This window comes from Myotis myotis, unplaced genomic scaffold (assembly GCF_014108235.1).
Source record: "Myotis myotis isolate mMyoMyo1 unplaced genomic scaffold, mMyoMyo1.p scaffold_m19_p_8, whole genome shotgun sequence".
Taxonomy (NCBI): domain Eukaryota; kingdom Metazoa; phylum Chordata; class Mammalia; order Chiroptera; family Vespertilionidae; genus Myotis; species Myotis myotis.
Window position 1 is genome coordinate 35,748,774 of NW_023416390.1, and position 23,116 is coordinate 35,771,889.

The 23,116-nt window shown below is 47.7% G+C and overlaps 1 protein-coding gene across 28 annotated transcripts in view; it reads right to left on the bottom strand.

Annotated features, from left to right (window-relative positions):
• HDAC4 (histone deacetylase 4) overlaps positions 1–23,116 on the bottom strand; it is a 257,343-nt gene that overhangs the window by 100,289 nt on the left and 133,938 nt on the right. For all 28 annotated transcript variants that reach the window (XR_004969397.1, XR_004969400.1, XR_004969395.1 and 25 more), the window contains 2 exons: positions 18,404–18,648; positions 4,542–4,692 (listed from right to left, as the gene is read on the bottom strand). Coding sequence is in view for 8 of the 28 variants with exons in the window: in XM_036319831.1 (XP_036175724.1) it covers positions 4,542–4,692; positions 18,404–18,648 (396 nt within the window). In the remaining 20 variants the exon portion in view is untranslated. The remainder of the gene's footprint in view (positions 1–4,541; positions 4,693–18,403; positions 18,649–23,116) is intronic.

The following is a 23,116-nucleotide window of genomic DNA, read 5'->3' on the forward strand; positions in this document are numbered from 1 at the left end:
CGTACACAGTTTACTACTACTAATAAAACCTGACCACCCAAATCCACACATTGGAAACCACCGGTGCTACACTGTGACGAGCTTGGAGAGAAGCAGAGGACACTCCGGCGCTCTGGCTGGGCTGAGTGGGGTTGCTCCACAAGGGCTGCAGAGATTGTTTCTGACTTGCAAACAGATCTAAGATGTTTTCTAAAGTCAAGGGTTTTCATATTTTGTGAGGCTTAAGATGTTGTTTGTCTGTATTGGAAGATTCTGATAAATACAAGGACTAATTTAGATGAGCTGCTTTTAAGCACTCTGAAAAACCGGTATTTTGTTGGTTAGCTGTGGCACAGACCAACTATCTGATACGTTAAACATCCATCCTTGGATAAGCATCAATGACTTCCTCCCCCTAAATGACTTCCTCCCCCTAAAGAAAAATGTGTAGGATCACTGAGCTCCAAGCAGAGCATGGGAGAATGAGGACAGAGGACTTCCTGGCAGGCCACATGTAACAGCAGCCTTGCATGCACTCCTGTGGCTTTGGGTTGCATGCAAGCTTCCTGCTCACAACAGAAGCCCCTCACAGTGCCCCCGACAAGGCCTGGTGCTGTTGTCTATGGTGGCGGCTCTCTGAAGTGGAAGGCAATACCCGTATAGTAGGCCAGGCCACATGTGACAGGCCCCAGAGCGTCTAATTTATGTAGATTCCTAACACAGAGCGAGAGGAATCATCTAGACTCCCAGTTCTCATCCTGGCCACACAGTAGACTCACCGGGAGTTTTAGAAACGACAATTCCGCTGTCCACACTCCAATCCACATAAACATGCCAGGACACCTGGCTCCACGTGCTGCACCTCTCACGCATCCCTCATGGTGTCAGTGCCCTGGCTGCACCCTCAGCCAGGAAGTTCCCTCAGCTGAAAGAAGTCAGCACACATAAGACAGGCAGTGGTATAGAAGAGGAGTGTCATCTGAGCCAGTGGGCCAGGCAGTGAGAGTGACAAGGGTGACTGACACCATGTGCCCCATCTGCCCCTTGCAGGGCCCCAATCTGTGCTAGCAGCCAACCAGAGTCTACAGTGCAGCTCCTCCTGGCAGCCTTCTGTCCTCACTGTTGGATCTCAACTGGGCCACCCCTGAGCCTGCAGTCATCACCACACCTCATTGCTGTGGTACAGATCACTATGCCACTCAGTTAGTCATTACTTTCAAATATCGCACAAAAGTCAGATCTCATGGGGAGAATAAACTCTCCTGATGTGCTTTTCACATTGAAGCTCTATCAGAGTTGAAGAAAATGTTTATTATTTTAAGAGTAAACTGCTGGCCAGGCCAGTGTGGCTCAGTGGTTGAGCATGGACCTATGAACCAGGAGGTCACAGTTTGATTTCTGGTCAGGGCACATGCCCAAGTTTTGGACTCCATCCCCATTAGGGGGCGTGCAGGAGGCAGCTAATGGATGATTTCCTCTCATCATTGAGGTTTCTCTCTCTCTCTCTCTCTCTCTCTCTCTCTCTCTCTCTCTCTCTCTTCCTCTCTGAAATCAATAAAAACATATTTTAAAAAATATTTAAACAAAAAAGTAAACTGCTGTAATAACAAATGATTGTAAAAGGTGTTAATTTTATGTAGAAAAACAATTACTATGAACTTACAAATAGAGAAATAAACTAAAAATAAAGAGAATACACTAGCTAGATACATTTAGAACAAAAAAATGCCCCTTTTAAAGAGAAAATATTTATAAAATGTAGAAAACAATATAGGCATAATAGTACAGATTTTATTATAATCTAATTCTAATTTAAGAAGGATAGATAAATTACATCAGGACTGAACTTATGTTAGGAGAGTGACATAGAACGAACAACTCCACATTCAGAGAAAGGAAGACAGCGCATTAGACAAATGGGCACACTTCAACAATGGAGAATAGCGAAAGGTGCCCATCTCACTGGTAATCAGAGAAACATGTTGGAGCCATGAGGCGCTGCTACACCCAGCTGACAGGGCAGTGACTGATGGCAGTACCAGCGCTGGCGGGGACTCAGAGCAACAGCAACTGTCCCACAGCTGGTGGCAGCAAAAACTGGTACAGAGGCTTGGACAACCATCTGGCATCACGTATGAAAGTTGAACACACACTACCCTAAGGTTCAGTGATACGACATCACAGGGACTCATATGCACCCAGAGACATGTCCAAGGACGTGCATGGCAGCTTTACTGTGACAGCCCTGATTAGAAAACAGCTCGAATATCTGCAGTGCATGGGACACACATGGCGGTGCGTCCATGAGGGGCTGATCCGCAGTAAAAGCGCATGAACACCAGTGAGGATGGCTTCGCAAGCACAGTGTCAAGCGAAGAAGGGAAACGCACGAGCCCCTAGATAATGATCCCACTCATTTTGGAAGCAGGAGAGATGACTCTGGGGTGTTAGGTGTCGGGGAGCAGTTGCCTTTGGGAAGGAGAATGGAGTGGTGACTGTCCTTATACTTCAGGACGGTAACACAGGATGGTCCTTGAGGACAGTTTCCCCCAAGAGTTCCCTATAAATTGAAGATTGGGGGCTTTTCTGTATGTCTATCATGCACCAATAACAACGACCTTTATAATAATCCTATCAAATAAAGAGGTAATATGCAAATTGACCATCACTCCAACACACAAGATGGCTGCCCCCATGTGGTCAAAGATGGCCGACGGGAGGGCAGTTGAGGGGGATTGGGCCTGCAGGGGAGGGCAGTTAGTGGTGACCAGGCTGGCAGGGGAGGGCAGTTGGGAGCGACCAGGCTGGCAGGGGAGCAGTTAGGCAACGGTCAGGCTGGTATGGGAGTGGTTAGGGCAGGGGTGGGCAAACTTTTTGACTCGAGGGCCACAATGGGTTCTTAAACTGGACCAGAGGGCCGGAACAAAAGCATGGATGGAGTGTTTGTGTGAACTAATATAAATTCAAAGTAAACATCATTACATAAAAGGGTACGGTCTTTTTTTTTTTTTTTTTTAGTTTTATTCATTTCAAGCGGGCCATAGTTTGCCCACGGCTAGGTTAGGGGGTGATCAGGCTGGCAGGTAGGCAAGCGGTTGGGAGCCAGCAGTCCTGGATTGGGATTGGGCCTAAACGGGCAGTCGGACATCCCTCGAGGTGTCCCAGATTGGAGAGGGTGCAGGCTGGGCTGAGGGACATACACCCTACCCCCTGCACAAATTTTGTGCAGCGGGACTCTAGTTTCAAATAACAGACTTTACAAGAAGACTTTAAAAATATAAGATGCTGTTGTGGAATTGGATATTAAATTTAAACAAAAACTTGTTAAAATGACTTGTACAGATGGCTAATCATTTTCAGAAGTTGAAGCTGAAGGACTTTTGAGAATTTAGAGCAGGGGTCCTCAAACTTTTTAAACAGGGGGCCAGTTCACTGTCCCTCAGACCGTTGGAGAGCCGGACTATAGTTTAAAAAAAAACTATGAACAAATTCCTATGCACACAGCGGCGGCAAAAACACCCGGTGGGCCGGATAAATGTTTTTGGCGGGCCACACGTGGCCCGCGGGCCGCAGTTTGAGGACCCCTGATTTAGAGGTTTTGCACCTTGGTGAGGCATATAAAGTCTTCTTCTTTTACTCGTGAATATTGGGTGGGCAACTCCCCAACCATCAATGCCCAAGCCCTGACAGGGTCAGATATGCAACCTAATTTATTTCAGTGTGACCAGGGACAAACAGGTTTAGCTGAGCACTGGCATTGGGTGGAAGCTGACAGGCAAGGACTGTGGACACGGATCTGCTGAGGAGGCCCTGATGTGTCATTGCAACAAGTTGTCAAAAGAAAGTGGCACAATACTCCTGGGGGCAGTGTTCCTTTTATCACAGTCTGGGCGGGATGCTGCAACTGTCAATACACCAGGCCTTACTCAGGCTAGTCACCTTGTGTCCATGTCACTGTGCAAGCCCAAGCCAATCTCTGTCCAGTGGCCGTGCAGTCAGCAGAGGGGGCTGTGGCCTCTTCCCTAAGAGACTCCGGAAATTTTCCAAAGGGGAATAGCACACAGAGCAGCCTCCAGGCTCAGATCAAGTCTGGGCCTTTCTAAGGATAACAGACAACACTGGTATCAGACATAGGGGAACAGCCACTATAAAAAGCAGAATTGGGGTTGGTCACGATGTCTCCTCTCAGCTATGGGTGTCCCACAAGCTAACATTGTGTTCAAGGCATCCACAAAATGCTCTCAAAAGAAAAGAACTTTCAAATACTTAGGATTGAGCTCACGGGTAAAACGCATACCCATTTGGTTTTTAATATTTTCCAACCTATTAGGAGTCTGCCAAATATACTTTAATATGCTTATGTCAACCCAAAGGTCATGCTGACTGCTCCTGCAGCCCCCAAACGAGGATAAAGTCACTATCGAGGCTGAAGCTGAGAGCAACTGAAACAGCCACTTGAAGTGACCCTGTAGTGACACCTCATGCTAAGACCAGGGAACAAGTGGAGCACAAATAACCTCGACCCGAGGAAGGCCCTGGTGTGGCCTAGACGTGACACTCACTCTCTTTGCCTTTCTCCTTATTCTTGAGCTGCTGCAGCTTCTGCTCACGGTGCTGCTTCTCCAGTGCCTGCTCCTGGCGGTGCCTCTCCAGCTTCCGCTGGTGCTCTAGCAGCTCTTGCTGGTGCTTCAGGGCCAGCAGTTCCTGCTGGTGCTGTAGGAGGGAAGGAGACGGGTCAGAGCCTGGGGCTGAGACAAGAACCAACACACAGACACACACACACACACACACACACACACACACACACACACACACGACAGAATCAGCGAAGGACCAGTTCGCCTCTGTGTAGCTGCTGCCACTGGGGCTGGTCCTGTCCCACAGCCTGCATTTCCTATGATTCTATCCCAACTCTGTGCAGTGCCCACGCAAACAGGCTGCTCGGGTCCCAGATGTCTCCTGACCTTTTAAGTGATAAAAATGACTGAATCCTAGAAGAAAACACACAGGGAGATTTATTTATGTCATCTTGGAAGCTGGGAATGCCTTTTTGAGAATGACACAAAAGAGTGTGAAATAAGCATTCACCCTAAGGCAAAGCCGTCCTACTCCTGGGACTCACCCAAGAGACATGGGGCAAATCTGACCAAAGCCCTCTAGGGAATGTGTATGGCAGTCCTGTAGGACAGCCCAGCTCGCCACGCCCAATGTACCTCCGAGTTGAACACAAACTGTGCATTCACATGCTGGAATACTACCTAGTGATGAAATGGGATGAGCTAGAGACAGAGGAAAAGATACAGACAGACTGCAGAACCGCAGTGAGCATGCCTACTGCTGACCATGGGGACAGTGACAGAGTCAGCAGGCAAAGTTTCTACTTCTGTGGTGTTTGGGAATAGAAATTCCTAAGACCTGGTGACAAAAATCAGAGGCAGGCCCATGGATACTGAGGGTCACTTCTAAGAGCTTTCTTATAGAAAAAAAATATATTGTAGTCAACTTACATGAACTGGGGACAGTGGACATTAGCAGGCACATTCCATGCCCTTCCTGCCACCTAACAACACTCTTGATGGCAAATGGCATGGGGTCAGAGGAGAGTGCTGAGGCCAGCCCGCCCGGCATGAACCTGGCTCTGCATCCTCAACCCCCCGCCCCCCTCCACTCAAGTACTGAACTCCTCCCTGTGAGGACTACAGGAGGTAATCTCTGGGAAACACTTAGAACAGCGTGGCACAAGCCTCTTGTCTGTTTTCTGTCTTCCTCTGAAAGACCTTGACTCCTTCTGAATGTTGCAATGTCATCCTAAGATCAAAACGAGGCCCCCGGTGGTCTTCCAGAGAAACAGCACTCACAGAACAGACCCATAGGGAGGAATTCCAGGAGTTTTAAACCACAAAACTGGCTTCCTAGTTCTGCAGTGTTGGTCACCAACAGTTAGCAAAATCTGGGTTGAGTGCCCAGCTCCAGCTCCTGAGAACTGTCTATCAGCTAGAACTGTGCAAACAATTCAAACCAGTGGGGTTTTCTTACTGTTTAGGAGCGAAACTAAATTACACCTTTGTGACAAAACAATAAATGAAGTGGGGGTGAAACATGCCCCTTATTTTTAGTTTTGATCCCAGACACCATGCTCTGAGCTGCACTGTGGGGGCTGATGTTGTACTCACTGAGGACAGGCGCACATGAAGAAGGACTCCGCCTGAAGACCTATTTGCTTGTCTGAATAGACACAGAGGACCTGCCCAAGAGCCACATGCTGTGTCTGCGGTAGAGGCTCGCCCCATTCCTGGGTCACCAGTCGTGTCAACAGCCTTGCCCTCCTGCGTTGGCAATCTCAAGAAACGTGCATCCCAGCGGGCTGCCTGCTGCTGCTCAGGTCAGGACAGTATTACAGCGATATTCCGACAACAGCTTTTACAATGAAGTGTCCCTCCCCACTGGTATTACCTATACCCCAAGGGCCCTAAGTACAGCCTGGGTTCCCTTTCAGCTGCTCAGTATTCATTTACTTTCTAAATGAGGAACAGGCAGAAATTTGCTTAATAGTCTTTCTCAACATTTATTTTTGAGCCAGAACCCAGAAGGAAAGAGAGATCTTTCAATTATCTTTACAAAAAGACTGGAAACAACCACCACAGATACTGGTGATTAAAATTCACAGGATTACAGAACTCCCAGAAAAACAATATTGTCATGGAGTTTTAATGAAAGCAGCAAGTACAAACAACGACTCAGATTCCCCAAAATGCCCCAGAGCTACACTGTATGATCTCATTCCACCTCCCATTTGGATGGACATTACCCAATATTAGATTATATTAAAGCCCATAAAACAAAAGTGATGGGAATAAATCAGACCCTGGCAGCCCTCCGTCACAATGTCACGTCACATTTCTGGCCTGTCTCTTGATCTTGAGACAAAGCGGTCCTCTAGACTCACAGATTTAGGGAAATAAGGGTGAACTACAACATAAAGATCATCTGCATTATTGTCCCCAATCACGCATCATTGTGTGGAATCGTAAATATGAACTGCCTGTCAGCACCCAGGAAGGCTCCTCCATGGGGAATGAATGAATGTGTCACGAAGTATAGTCTTCAGAATACAAAACAGGTCTTTGAGATGTGCTAATTTTCATGTTAGTTAAAATCCATAGAATTATTTGCACCTAGTATCTCGCTAACATGAGTGAAGGTCAAGACTATTCTATAGAGAAAGAATTGTTGATAAGCTATTTTTTTCAGATTGAAACTATTATGAGCAATTTAAAGAAGATGTCTACAACTTAATTTTTCTAAGAAAAAAAACTGAATAACAATAAATCCCATTACTCCAATGAGAGTTTAACACTGAATTTACTTTTAAGCCAATACTGAGCTCAGAATCAAAGCACAGGTTCCTGGAATTCAGCTTCTTTGAGTCTGACTTTAGAATTGAATAAACAAATGTTCAGGTGGAAACCCAGCCAAATGTCTACTCTCAAAAGTGAACTAAAACCCTGCTACATGGAAGGACTGAAACTGGGGACAGGTACCCATCCACAGCCCCAGTCGAGGACAGAGACCTTCCAGCCTCCAGGGAACTGTCACCTGACCCTCTCAGAGTGCCTCTGATTAATCCTATGGATCAATAACCAACCGGTCATCAGAAATGGTAGCAGTCAAGTTCCATTAAAGCACATTAACACCACCACAGGGACGCTTACAAAGCTGCTCAAAAACCAACCTCCCTGGGTGTGGACTCTGCAAAACAACTAATGCTGAGGTCATGACCATTCAGATGTCAAGTTCTTGGAGCCAGAGGTGCCCCATACAAAGGCAGGAGTTGCAGGTAGGTACCTGTATTTCAGCACGGGGGAGTCCCATGGGCCATGTGCACACTCTGCACGGGGAGGAGGGGTGTGTGAAAGCCACAGCCTGCTCAAGAGCCCAAGGATGTCTAATGGTCAAACATGCAAGTACTCTACAGGGGTCAAGGGCTCCTTTTGAAAGTCAAGGGTGTCTTCCTGATTTTAAATTTACGGCAGACTCATGGTAGCAAATGTGAAAATGAGAACAATATGAAAGATCACCCACTCCCCTTGTCTCAGGAAATAGGGAGCTGATGTCCAATGATTTCTGCAGTCCACTCACAACTAAATCCTGGCTCCAAATAAAAACCAACAGCCAGCAATGAGGAGTACCTGCTAGTCTCCCATGTGTTAACTGGCCTCAACAGAAATGGTCTTAGGTGGATTTTTATTAACCATTAATGGCCCAACCTGTTTTGTGCCAGTCTACCCCTAAATTTTGCTAGTCACTAGAACTGATGCACCATGAAATGTCCCGAGGCATGTAATGAAGGATGGTGATGGGCAGCCTATTCAGACCTCCAGCTACCTGCCCACACCCAGGATGAGGCCGTCTCAGGACTCACCATGCCCTGCTCTGCAGATCCCTAATCACAGACGTTCACTATGCTCTTGTTTCTCTTCCTTGACATTGAGGCTGGTAAGACACCGAACCTAAACAAACGACAGCTGGGGCCAGCAGGGAAAAGGACGGAGGAAGCTCCACATGCAGATGAGCTGGAGTCAGCCAGGGCTAGAATCTCCAGGTGCTCATGTGACCCATGTTAAGCTGAGCACAGGCAGGCACTGGTCCTCTCACACAGATGTTTCCCATGGTGGAGGGGTGCAGCGAGAAACTTCACACTGCCTCTCTATAGCAACCTGGACCTCGTGAGGGCTTGCCACCCCTGAGGCCGATCACAACCTATGCAGGGCCCTGCCATCAGCAGATGGATGCTAGGAGCTGTCTTTGCCACCTCCTTCACTGCATTTCTCTTGAAAAGATTAAATCAAAAATAAAGCACAGATTCAGTGCCTCTTCACTGAAGAATGCACAGCATTTCAGGAGCCTGGCATAGTCAGTGCAAAACTGAGGATGTGCATAAAGGCTGGAACTGTGACATGGGGAGTTGCCCGGGAGCTCTGTGTCTCAGCACAGCCGCCAGTTAGGTGGCCTAGTTCACAGATGCAGAGGCCTCTCAGGCAGCCACCCCTACCCCGACACCTCCCTCATTCTAAGAACACAGTTCTGACTGACGGAGATTTCTCTCAGGTGGGCTGGCTGTTCACATCCAGGAACACGTGCTGTTTGGCCATGGTTTCCATAGCCCATTTGGGACTAAAATGCTATTCGTTAAGGGATCCTCAAAAACAGAAGCCTTTCCATGTTCCTCTCACTGGATGTGCTGGCTCATACCCAGAGGTACCCATTCAGTACTTTCAAAATCATCTTCCCTCTTCCTCACCAGGGTAAAATCCCCCAGGTGGCAGTCACATTCCCATCCCAAACTGGCCACTCAAATGTTATAAAGACAAAAAGGGCTGGCCTCAGCATGATGATCTATGAGAAGAAGGTCTGCAACAGAGACGCCAGCACTGTGGTGTGGTCCAGGGCACTGTGGGCCACTTCTGTGAGGCTGCGGGTACAACATAGCTGTGAGGATGGGGGAGCAGTGAAGGAGGTAATGAGGAGGGGGGACAATAAGAGGGAGAAAGTGGAGCCAGGAGGGAGAGGGATATGAGAGGGAGGGCCAACTGCAAGCCCGCTGCCTGTGCTTCCTTTGCCTTTGCCCCCAGTACCCAGGGTAACCCTACTTTCTCCTTCAAGGCTGGGCTCCAGCAGCTGCACTCTCATGAAGCCCAGCACCTCCCGCCATGCTGGGATTCCTAGTTCTTTCCCTCAGGCCTCACCATCAACTGGCACACTTGCACAGGGGCCTGAGGCTGTCTGTGATTGGGCTGGGGCTGCGCCCCTTGTCTTCTGCAGACCTCAGCTGGGCCCACAGCAGGTGTGAGCGAAACCCAGGGATAGGGGACCAGAGCAAAGGCAATAGAGCCAGTGAGGAGGAATGAAGGAGTAGGACAGGCAGGACACAAACTCCCACAGCTGCTGCTTTGGAGACACAGAGTTCCTTTTCTCCTACAACCATAGGCAGCATGCAGTTGGAAGGCAACATTAACAGTCAGCAGGACACCTGATAAAGCCAGATACTCTTAGGTGCAGCCAACGAAAAGCAGAGCCCAGTGTGGCAGCCAGAGTGGCCATCAGTGACCCTTAGGGCAGCAGGCAGGTGGAGCAAGGCCATCCACCTGCCCATGAATGAGTTCCTGGAAACCACATGCCAGTTGTATATGCACTGCTTCCTAGCACTCTCATTAGGCACAAACAGGTCCAGGGATGACACAGGTCTGCATTGCACAGCCATGAGCCTTCCCAGGTGCCAGGGTTACAACAACCGGAGTTTTCCCGCTAGCTCATTAATGTCGCCTCAGGTGACCTGGAAGCCAGGACTCTGGGCAACATCTCTTCAGTTACCTGAGGCAGGTAATAAAGAGAGAATAAACATCCCAAGTGGACTCCTAGTGCCATTAGAATCAGGTTTCCTTTCAATTTTCTTCCTGTCCCCGCAGGGAAAAGAGTCATACCCTCAACTAAATAGCTCTTAAAACCCTGTCCTACCACTGGGAACAGCACAGGTCACACTAACAGACATGAACAGAGAGAAGTTCATCTTTTCTAGCAAAAAAGCACAAATTCACACAATGTGGGAATGATTTTTACTTTTCACCACTTAGGCCAGAAGAGAAGGGGCCACCTGCCTGCACCTCTGGGAGGAGCACTGACCTTTCAGCTACTCCCCCAACCCTTGACTTTATCATTATACCCACACTGAGAAGAGCTACTCCAGTCAAACAGGCTATGATGCTACTTTCATGAGGTCCATAGAGTAGTCAAATTTACAGACAGAATGTAGAGTGGTGGCTGTCAGCACTGAGGGATGGGTAATATTTAATGGGCACAATGTTTCAGTCTAGGAAGATGAAACTGGCGGTGGTTGCAAAACAGCGTGAGTGTACTAGTGACACTGAACTAACTATACACCTAAAAATGATAAGATGGCAAACTTCATAAGTATATTTACCATAATAAAGAAATGGTTTAGGGGTCTAGTTGTAACACAGAATTACCATATAACCCAGCAATTCCACCCCAAAGAACTGAAAACAGGTGCTCAAACAAAAACTTGTGCACGAATGTTCATAGCAGCACTATCACAATCGCCAGAGTGGAAACAGCCCAAAGGCCTATCACCAGATAAAGAGACACATAAACTGAGGTCCATTCAGACAAAGGAATATCACTCGGCCATGAAGAGGAACACAGCATGATGCTTGTTACCATGTGGTGAGCCCTGAACACGTGATGCTGAGGGAAGGAAGCCGGACACAGAAGGCCATATGTTGTGTGATTCTGTTATATGAAATGTCTAGAACGAGCACATTCATAGAGGCGGAAAGTGAACGAGTGTTGCCAGGGGATGGGGGAAGAGGGCATGGGGAGAAACTGATAAAATGATTTGTAACTAGGTGGTGGTGATAGTTGCACAATATTGTAAGTGAACTAAATGTCACTGAATTGTATACTTTAAAATAGTCAAATGATGAATTTTATGCTACGTAATTTTTAAAAATATATTTTTATTGATTTCAGAGAGGAAGGGAGAGGGAGAGATAGAAACATCAATGATGAGAGAGAATCATTGATTGGCTGCCTCCTGCATGCAACCGGAGCATTTACTCTGACTGGGAATTGAACCATGACCTCCTGGTTCATAGGTCCATGCTCAACCACTGAGTCATGCAGGCCAGGCAATGCTACTTAATTTTTATCACCATAAAAAAAATGACTAAGGAAAAAACTAAGGATTTCCCATAAAACAGTGGTTCTCAACCTTCTGGCCCTTTAAATACAGTTCCTCATGTGGTGACCCAACCATAAAATTATTTTCGTTGCTACTTCATAACTGTAATGTTGCTACTGTTATGAATCGTAATGTAAATATCTGATATGCAGGATGGTCTTAGGCGACCCCTGTGAAAGGGTCGTTCGACGGCCAAAGGGGTCGCAACCCACAGGTTGAGAACCTCTGCCATAAAAGAAAAGGAATAAAAGCACAGTTGTTTCCTATGTGGAATCTCCATCTGTGTGGACTCGGGCAGGGGACAGTGAGTGTGGTTTTTGAGACCAATTACAGCAATGCTATTGGTCTTAGGACTTAGATGGTCCCCTGGGCCTCCCAGCAGCAGCAGGAGGTGGGAAAGGAAATGGAGGCCGAGAAGGGCCAATTGACCAGAGGCAGAGCCTGATGGGCACTGGAGACACAAGCTGAACTGGAGCAGGAAACAGGGAAATGCAGCTGTCAGGAACATGACCCGGGTCCTGGGGAACACTAGAAAATGACAAAATTGCTCCATAGATGAGCACACTTACCATTTACCTACACACTTACCACAACCCCATGAACCAGCTCCTCTAGGAGGAGAAGGCCATCGCTGTACCTAGGACCCAGGGAAAGCTTTCTGCTCTGTAGAAGCTAGAGCGTGGGGGCCTGAGTAACCCCACAGGAGAAACGGGAGGGATTCTCCTGGGGTGACCCAGAGGCCCACAGCATGAGGAAAAGAGTTCCCACCTTCCCCAGAGCTCCTGCAAGCCACAAAACCAGGTTCAGAGATGGAGCCTTCGGGAAACAACCTTAGCCTGTCAGGACCCCAGGGCCACGAATCATCCATACCTGGGGCCCAACCTTGGCAAGAGCACAGTCATGGGATGGGCCAGGCCCTGCCCATGAGCTGTCAAGGAGATTGTCACAGATAACGTTTCAATATCTTAAAGTGGTTAAGGAAGTTTTAGTCAATCCAGCTGAAGAAAGGAGGTCATAAGTATTTGCATATGACATGTCTATCTGCCTAGAGAACATGAAATAACCAATTATAAATTTGAGATGAATAAAAAAATTTGATAATTCTATAAAGAAATATATAAAATACCTAAGAATAATTGAGTATAAAATCTATAAGGCTTATATGAAAAAATAAAACAAGGGTTTTCAAACCATCAGGCTGTAACACCGTGTTCCTAGATTAGAAACTTAATATCAGGAAGTTATTACAAAATATATTAATTTATGAACTCGCTGCAACTTCCATACATTTCCAAGTTTTGAGGACTCTATGGGAAAGATTCTGAAGTTCACCTGGAAGAATTAAGGGTAAGACAGGCTACAGCGAATTTAAAAGGTAGAATCCATGTGAGGGGACAGGAGACATGCGGATATGCACGAGACTAGCACACGGTGCAGGGGTTCCTGCTGACAGCTGTTGTGGTGTCAGCACAGGACCTGGAGAAAGCCGAGGCAAACACGCACTGGTTAGGAGACCACAGTGACACTTCTAACCACTTAGAAATCACGTTCTGATCTGTGAATGAGGATAGGGCAAGTAGATACTACTGATTATGGGCAAAAGTAACAGCCACATGACAACACTGAAATAATACCCTTAATTTATAATGGGCACTCCTACAACAGTAAGAAAAGGCCAGCACTACAACAGAAGAACAGCAAAGAAAATGATAAATAGTAGAAAAAGTGAATAAGCATATATAAATACGGTTGCCCACAATCGCAGAAATAGAGACACAATGTGACACAGAACGGAAATATAATGGGAACAAGTCCCGCTAAGGCCTCAGACTGCCAGGGAGGGGTGGTCACTGCAGGACAGGGACAACCCCATCAGTGGAGGAGCAGGTATGGGCACCAGCTCCTTGGGCAGCTGTGGGTGTGAGGGAGAGCACCTGTGCAGTGCCCAGCACGAATGGCCCCACCCAGGACGACTCAGTAAGTGCGCCTGTCATGGTTACTACTGCTTTGCTATTTTGTCCATAGAGTAAGCAAGGTGTGTGTGCATGTGTGACAGAGGGAGGGAGACAGACAGACACATGTACACTCAGCTGGTATAGATTTTGGAGATAAACATGGGTAACAAAAGCCACAAAAAAGTACTTATCTTGGGTCAGCAATGCCATTTCTACTCTGTCTAGACATATGCAGATGATTCATGCACAAAGAAAGTAAAAACATGAAAAACTGAAAATAATCTTAATGTTCAACTATTCGGGTATTAGTGGTTGTTTAAATTGTGACTTACTATAAGACTACAATAAAACCATTAAAATCATACTTTCGCAGTGTATGGGATGGTTTAGGGAAATGCTGACAACACAGTAAATAAAAATACACCAGAGTTTGACCTCATTCTGTAACATTACACATACACATGCACACAGCTCACTAGTACATAAGATCACAGAACTTCATTAACAGCCTTCCTACCTAATAGCACGGGAGCAATATTTTCTCCTTTGTAATTTTCAACTATTCAAATCATTAACACTAATGACTTTTACAATCAGAAAGAGGACACCATGAAAACATTCCTTATAACAGCAACACAGCCTGCAATGCCAACGCAAGCATAGGGCTGAATCTATCCATACACAACCACTAGGGAGGCCTGGGGCCTCAGACCCTCCTCCTCCTCCCGCTGATGCTCAGGACACATTACCAGTGGGTTGTTCCTCTGGGGGTGCAATGGATTCGCCAGTTGGGATGCTCAGGAGGAAGGTCTATGGGTGTGGTTCTGTAAGTGAATGACTAAAGAGGAGGGCCAACATCTGGGTGAATGTGGCTGACTGAACACAGGCCTGACCTCCACCGCCCTGAAAGCACCGACAGGGACAGAGGAAAGTATTTTTTTTAAAGAGATACAAATCCATAGACCACAGACTGCAGAAAAGGTTGGACTGCAAATCAAGTGAGTGAAAGAAACACCCCAACTGGGAAGGCTGTGGCCTCTACCAGGGAAACAAGACAGCAGAACTCCCAGTAGCTCCCAGACAAGTGTCAACACCGCTTCCAACTAAAGATGCTCATATGTGTCTATCACTAAAGCTAAATGTTTGATACATTCCCAACACAAAAATATAAGTATCTGCAAAACATGAAGACAACATGCATTTACAGAAACATTCCTGCTCATGGCTGGAGATACTGGGATGGCACCCCTGATCCCAGACTAGAGGGTGGCTAAGATAGTGAACTGGCTTGCACTCGGGTTTCCAGTGTCCTGCCCCTTCTTCCTGCATGCACCCAACTCCTGCCCGAGTCACTGCTGAACATGTCTTCTGTCCCCTCTGAATGAGAGTGAGCATCCCTCCTGCATGCACTCTGGCCCTGTTGCTGCATGTCCCCAGTACCCATTCCCTTGGATATTATTCCCAAAGGAACTCTGACCTTAGCTATGAGACCTGCTTTGGCCAGTGGGGCAGTAACATCCTAGAGGGAAAACACACTTGCCCTTCTGCTGAGCTTGCAACTCTGAAACCAGCAAATAATCCCCTGCCCCCCAACAGCCTGCCAAACATCAGACCAGAAAGTGAGGCAATTATAGGTCACCCCACTGCTGTAGGTACAGAGAGAAATCCCAGGCCTGAAAAGCAGCTTAAACAACCCTTAACATACAAAATGACTACTGTGGTAAGTGCTATATTTGGGGTCATTTGCTACACAGCAAAAGGTAACTGAGACGCTCCTGCAATACAGTCCTTGCAGTCCTATAAAACGGTAAGCATCACCACACAAGCAGGAAGGACCTAGTGGGTCTTAGATGCTAAAATCATTTCCCCTTTGCATGAAACGAATATTTAAATTATTGATCCTGATCTAAAGATGCAATACATTCCAATTTCAGATACTTGGAAATACAAAAACCATGTGATTGTATCATTATACTTAAAAATAGCCGCTGACAACTACAAATGCACTCATCAGTGAGTGGCCACTGTGAGAAGAGCTCCAAGGCCTCTCAAACTGTGGGACTGGTTTACATCAGAGAAGAGGGACCTAAGCCAATGGGAAGGGAGAAATGATTCACTCCAGGGAAACCCCAGAGCTGTATCAGAAAGGGCATGTGGTTCCCCGAGTGCCAAGTGTGAGCAATACGCACACAGACTGACACAGGAAGGGAGACTCTGAGTAGGTCTTTAAGCAGAGTAAAGTCTAAGTATACCAGTAAGTGGCCCCCAAGAAGTGGCCTTGTGTATGTGTGTGGGGGTTGAGCAGGAGAGCCAGTTCTTCCCTCAAGTGGGAAATTGCTCGCTGGGTTCTTTCCTGCAGGGAGAAAGCTGGCTGTCTAAACAGGGAATGTTTGCCTGACGAGGTCTAGGGCCTGTGAATCCGGATGGAGGGCAGAGAGGGGCAGCTTTGTTGGTTAACCCCACTTTTTGATTTGAAACACTAAAAACATGTATTTCTTTGATAAAATAAAAAGAATTAAAACTATAACAACTCCCAAAGCAGCAAATCTAGAAAATAGTCTTTTAGTTATCTGTGCTATCCCAGTTGGTGAAAGTTCACAATTTCTGGGCACAGATATTCCCCACACCCCAAACTCTGGCTCTCTCACACCCCGCCTCAGGTACAGTGCTCATTGGGACCTTGTTCAGGAAAGGAGAGAACTAACCATGTAGGATGCAAGTAGGAACATGGTACCTGAAACAGCCTGACTCGCAGAGAAACTGTCAAAGTCACGTGCAGTACTGAGCACTGAGAGCTCATTAAAGATCTTCTGCACCCAAAGTTAACAATTTAAGTCATATTTTAAAAATGACTCCCTTCTTATTTACAAGTTTCTACTCAAATTCACTGATGATTTAATGGCACTAATTAGACTGTGTGCTCAAGAGCTCTGTCTGGCAAACACGACTGCCAAATGTCACTAACAATGTGACAGCTTAGGAAGAGGGTTTAAATCATCAAAACAAAAGCCGCTGATGTAATGATACAATTACAAAGTTTAAACAGCTTTTATGATCTCCATTTTAAATGGAAAAACAAATGATTAAAATGCAGAGAACATGTGACCTTGAGATTTTTCCTGTGTGTGGAGAACCAGGCCTGAGCTCTCTTCGTGACAAGGGCATGAGAAGCGCCCAACGGCCAGGCCGGCCCTGCACAGGCTGACATGAGGACTCGGGAAGGACACTCTCCCATCTCCATGGCAAGGATACAAATTCCTGAAGTGCCAGGTGAGAACAGGAACAGGGTCAGGACACCAGACCCAGCGCAGTCAGAGGACCAAGCTGCGGGAAGCCCACTTGCCCTGTGACGGCAGCACCGCCCTCTCAAGGGTCTTGATGATTCTTGCTGCCCTGATGACCTCATATACATGGGGTTTGTTTATTTCTCAAAATCTCATTTTTTTTCTAAAACTATAAATTCAACAGACTCCTACATGAGACATGTTTAATGCCGGTTGGCACGAACCATGCCTACAAGGTAGGACACTGGCGCTGTCTGTATTAGTGCATGATGACAGGAGTGTGAGGGACAATGCAATTCAATAGGTAGCTACTGAGGTCTTCCTTCAGCCAGGTATAGTTGTGTTGGGCCTGCAAACCCATGTCCACGTTGGGAGGCATGGACATGTGACTGATAGAGACACACAGTGAAGGGCAGTGAGGGGCCCGCCTTTGGGAGCACACGCATGCACTCTATGTGCTTTGGGGGCTGCGAGAGAGGCCCACATGATAAGGACCTGAGGCCTCCTGCCCACAAACACATGTGAGCTTGGACATGGATCCTGTGGCCCTGAATGCCAGCTTGACCTTATGAGAGGCCCTAAGCCCCCACCTCCAGCTAAGCTGCTCCTGGGTCCTCGACCCACAGAAACTAGGGGATAATACACGTCTATTGTTGTAGCTGCTAAGTTGTGGGGTAATATGTTACATAGAAATAAATAACTTACACGACATGGGTTTTTTTGCTTTGTTTTAACGTGGCTACTAGGAAATGTAAAATTACCTACATAATTGTAACGTACCCTATATTTTTCTATAGGGCAATGCTGCTCTGAATGGCTCGAATACCATGAGAGCTTATCAGGACCAGCACATCACACCAGGACTGTTAACTACATATTGTACCTTCGCTACATTTCACTAATACATGTTTCTTTCCTATGTATTTAATTTTAAAATCTGGAATATGATTAGATACTTGTATAGAGTAAGCACCCCCCCCCCCCCAAAAAAAAAGATCTATGTTAGTTTTTCTTATTCTATTTAAATATAAGAAAATGTTAACACCTCTTTCCAGTTACAAAAGATCAGTAGGACAAAATGAGAAGAGGTAGACACCACCCAAGAGATAACCTGGGTTACTATTCCTACTGGTAATTTCCCTATTTCAGGACATGTATTGGCAGGTGAAATTAGATGAGAAGCACTCTCTCTGCTTTAAGTACATCCTACACTGGGACTTTAGACACTGTTTCCACTATATACTACATCTGCCACAATTTAGTTGGCCAACACCCTGCTGCTGAAGATACAGCATCCAGTGATCTGTCTTCGGGGCATGGCGAGGAATGTCCCTGCCTGTGAGTCCTAACGGTGCAGCTGGTTGCTAGGGACCATGCTCAGCAGCTAGGATCACGGTGAGAAAGCAGGTGCTGGAACCAGGACTCACCTTGATGTGCTCGTGCAGCTGGGCCTCGTGCTGCCGCGACAGCTGTTCGTGCTGCCTTTGGAACTCTGCGATGAGGATCTGCCGCTGCAGCTGCTGCTTCTGCTTCAGAGCCAGGAGCTCCTGCTGCAGCTGCTGTTCCCGGAGGGCGGGCTCCGCCACAGGCAGCGGGAACTGGTGGTCCAGGCGCAGGTCCATGGGCACCGCCGAGGGAGCCACCTGCAAAGGCAGCGCCGAGGCCACATCCACTGCAGAGAGAGCACAACACAGAGCATGGTCACTGCAGGCCACGGCGTCCCCCGCCTGAGCAACCACCCAGACCCTTAGCAAGCAGCAAGGGGTATCCGCATGCTGAAGGACAGTTCACATTTCAGATGCCTCTCCCCAACTCTTGCCCAAAAGGTTCACAGTGAGAGACTCAGCAGCCTATGAGAGGATCTACTCTTCAAGTACAAAAATCACAGTCATCATGAAGGTGAGACCAGGACACATTCACGCACACTGCCCCCTGCTCTCTCACAGGAAGTCACTGCAGGCCCATCACCTTTTCTGAAAGCAAGTTTGAAAGTCACAAGGAGAAAAGGGAAGAACTCCGGAGAGGGTTGAACAGCACTAAGTACGGAGGCTGACTGCGGTGTCGCTTCCTCCTGCTCACCAAGTCACTGAAGAACTGTGTACCGGAAACACAGAACAGTGTGTGCCACAGAGTGGTCCAGACAGATGCTCAGGACGAGGGCCTGTTTCCATGGCGAAGCAAGTGCCCTCTCAGCAAACATGTTTACTGGCTGCAGCCCACGGAGTGCCTCCCAGCTGGCCTGCAGAGGCACATGCATGAGCCGTGTCTGCTACACAGAGCCCACGGCTTCTTTGAGGCTCGAAGGCTGGCAGAGGACAGCACCAGTGACTGAGATTAGAAACAGCAGCAGAATCAATCTTAATGCTGACAAATCAATACCAAATTAAAGCGAGAAAAGGAGCACAGGAGGAATGTAAGTTTTCAATTATGGACATCACAAGAGAACCCCAAGGTGGGTGCTCCTGCTGGGACAGGTTTCCACTTTGAAAATACATGAACAGAGGCTTGCACTGTGGCCAGAGAACTTTCCACAGTGATACTCAGACACGCTGTGCTCTCCCCCCGCACCCCCCAAGTGGACTTTGCTCATAAAGCCCCCGAAGGAGCTGAGGGGAGAGCACAGCACAGAGACCCACAGCTCCCCGGTCACTTCCAGAAAGGTCTCCCCAATCTGCTCTAGGCCCAGACCCGGAGGCCAGGGCAGGAGAAGGGGGCCTTGCCCTGAAGGGGGTTGCAAGACTCAGATGGGAGCCCCAATTCAAAAGGCCAGGGCCACCATGGACCAGTTTTCTTACCTAAGGGCTGTCTCTGCCTGGACCCTAGCACAGGCCAAGTTATGCATATGACTTGGTCCCCGAGTCTGCCTGGAAGTAGTCATCCCCACTACACACATGCCCAGGACCTCGCCCTCAGGCCAGAGCCCTCCAGTAGCAGATATACAGTTCCTGAGGAGTTCTGTGCTCCCAGCCCTATAGCCCATAGGTTCTGGTACAAAAGCCCAGCCCATAAATGGGACCACCCCTCGGGGCAGAGCATTTCTGTGGTCATTGCCCAGATGGCAGGTCCCACACTGGCCTTTCTGATAAGGCAAGGTCGGGGAAGGCTGGGGCTGAGGGAGAGGCTGGCTGTGTGGAAGCCCTGTGTTCTGACCCCGAGCAGACGCAGGCACTGCGCTCTGAGCACCATGTCCTGACAAATGTGTCATCTGAGTGCAGTGTATGGCTCATGGAGGCAGAGCCCAGGAAGCTGACAGGCTGGAAGCTGCCCAGGATGCTCTCACCTCAGAGTCTGAAGCAGCTATAACACAGAACTGCCCAGAGGGCGACCAACAAATTCTCCACACTTGATCATTTTAAGAAACTATCCAAGCTCCTCTCTTTTAACACTAACAAGCAGGGGTAAACACCAGCTGACTGTTTCTCTTCTGTTCCCCAAATCAGTGAAGTGCAACACCCAACTTTTTAAATGTATGCATTTTTGTCTAATTGGGTATCAGACTTGACCCATTAAGAGGTTTTTATTTGATCTTTATGTGACAAAATCTATACAAATAAAGAGTGTTTTCCTGAACAGGCCCAGGGAAGAGTGGTATCCCACCCACCCCCACCACATACAACCTGAGAAGACTAGATTTATTAATCCCCCGGCTTTTCTTGTTTTGATCATTTTATTATGAAAATATAGCAAACTGGATAAACTGGGTAAATAATACCAGTTTTAAAAAACCTCAATATCTTCCTCCATTTGCTTCAGACTTTCTCTGAAGGAAAAAGTCATATGAAGGGCAGGAAAGGGAGCTTAGTAAAAAAGCTTAGCAACAAGGGGACTCGACACCATGAGGGGATTCAGGTCATGTGCTTGGAGGGGTATCACTGTCACATTTGAATAACGCTGAGTGCTCCCAAACCTGTCACTGCTGTGACTGACCACCAGTTATTGTCTACTAAGTTAGAGACAGAGATTAGAAACAGCAGCAGAATCAATCTTAATGCTGACAAATCAATACCAAATTAAAGCGTTATTGTCTACTAATCCAAAAGTTATTGTCTACTAACCCACTAACCTGCCTCATTACCTCACAGATTATAGGTGAGGTACATAACGGACTTCTCAGGTGAGTTTGACTTTGCTTTCGAAGGACAGGCCTGACCCTACCTTTCTGGGTTACACACACACGGTCACTGTTTTAGAGAGAACTCCTGGGTCTATGTTCAGAGGTAGGAATAACCTACAGGGTCTCTCTCACACTGTGCTTGTCTGGTTAAACAGTGCTATTTTAGCTTCAGTAAATAACCACAGAGAACTAATGAATAAGCATAGCACCTACATTTTGTGAGCAGTGTCACTTTGGTGGACACTATGGCAGGGGAGGTCAGGTGTGACCCCACTTAGAAGATGTACCAAAGTGACCTGAGACCCTATGCAGCAGCAATGCCATTGCTGACAGGCCAGAACGAGGACTCATCACTGCCCACTTGAGCTCATTCTCTCCCTGTTTTCTAATTTTTCATAGATGGGGCAGGGGGGCCATCAGAAATGCCCCATAGATAATCTCTTAAAACTAAACATAGCCCTGGCTGGTGTGGCTCAGTTGGTTGGGTGTTGTCCTATGCACCAAAAGGTTACTGGTTCGATTGCCAGTCAGGGCATATGCCTGGGTTGCAGGCTCACTCCCCGGTAGGGGACATGCGGGAGGCAGCTGATCAAAGTTTTGCTCTCTCATCCATGTTTCTCTCTCCCTTTCCCTTCCTCTCTCTCTAAAAATCAATAATAATAATAAAAAACAAGAACAAAAAACAACTGTAAAAGGATCCTTTTTATTAACCAAACCTGTGTTGGGCCACCATGTCCATGCACATTTATCTGCTGCTAGTGTGCAGGACCTCCTGCTCTGTGCTGGGTACAGGCCCAGGCCTACAATGGGACACCAGATTGGGGGGTGGGAGGATGGGCTGACAAAGGCTCAGAGAAGGCCTGCAAGGGACTGCATCTCCCTGACATGGAAGAGGCATCACAGCAAGGAACCAGGGGTCCGGGTGCATGTGTGGGGGTCATGGGGATTCCAAGGCAGAGGAGCTCATATCCCCTGCCCTGTGGATGCCCCCTGGGCAGGGGGACAGGCAGTGTGGGGAGGCTGGACCAAAAGCAGAGGGGCTGGCAGCGGGTTCAGGGGCTGAAAGAGAAGAGGGTGGTGGCCTCGGGAAAGCAAACGAGGATGGAAGATGCTGAGGCACAGCAGCACGCTCAGTTGGCCCCTGCTCAGTAATGACGTGGGGCAGGCAGCGCACATCCACCACATTCAAACCGAGGTTTGTCTTGTTAACTCAAATGTTCCTCAGAGTCTCCTGAGAATGGAATCCCAGGGAATCTTCTAAGGACACCCTCCCTGGTAGCTGGTGAGTCCTCCTGCAGACACCAAAGAGCAATGGGTCCAGGTGAGGAGTATGCTGATGTGGCTGATGAACCTGCAGACAAACCTCCCTGCTGCCAGGAGTGAAACGAGTGGGGTATGAAGGTGGCCGAGCCAGGGCAGAAGCGTCCTCAGTGAATGCATCACTGTTCTGACTGCAGCATTTTCTCCACATTTGCTGTTAGAATGGAATAAAGTCTTGCCTCGGTTTACCTTTTTGAGGTATCAGAGAAAACGTCACTCTTTTGCTACAGAAAGTTAAAGAGCAGAGAGAAAGAAAAGTCGAACATTACCTATGCCAGACACACCCAAACTAGCGCCTGCCTTTCCTCCACCCCTGCTGACAATGCTCCACTTACGGTTAGACACAAACACAGCGTGGCAGCACACGTGGGCCACAGAGAGCCATGCAGGGATCAAGAAACGCTACCTGCTCACCCTAGTGTGCCCCACAGAGACACGCCAGGTGGGGAGAGTGGCCATAGCTGTCCCCAGCCCTGTCTTGCACACCAGCTGCTGAGAGAAGTCACAATCCCCATTCATCCTAGCCTCCAGCGGGTGCGTCAGACAAGACTTGTACTGATTCAGTATCAAAAACTAGCTGAAATGCCATGAGTTCCCAGCAGAAGTTGCTAGTGCCTCTGACCCAGAGCGCCCTGGAGAAAACAATCAAACCTTCTCTACTTAAAGAATGCAGCACCAAAACAAAAAAGCCTGTATTCCCATGAAT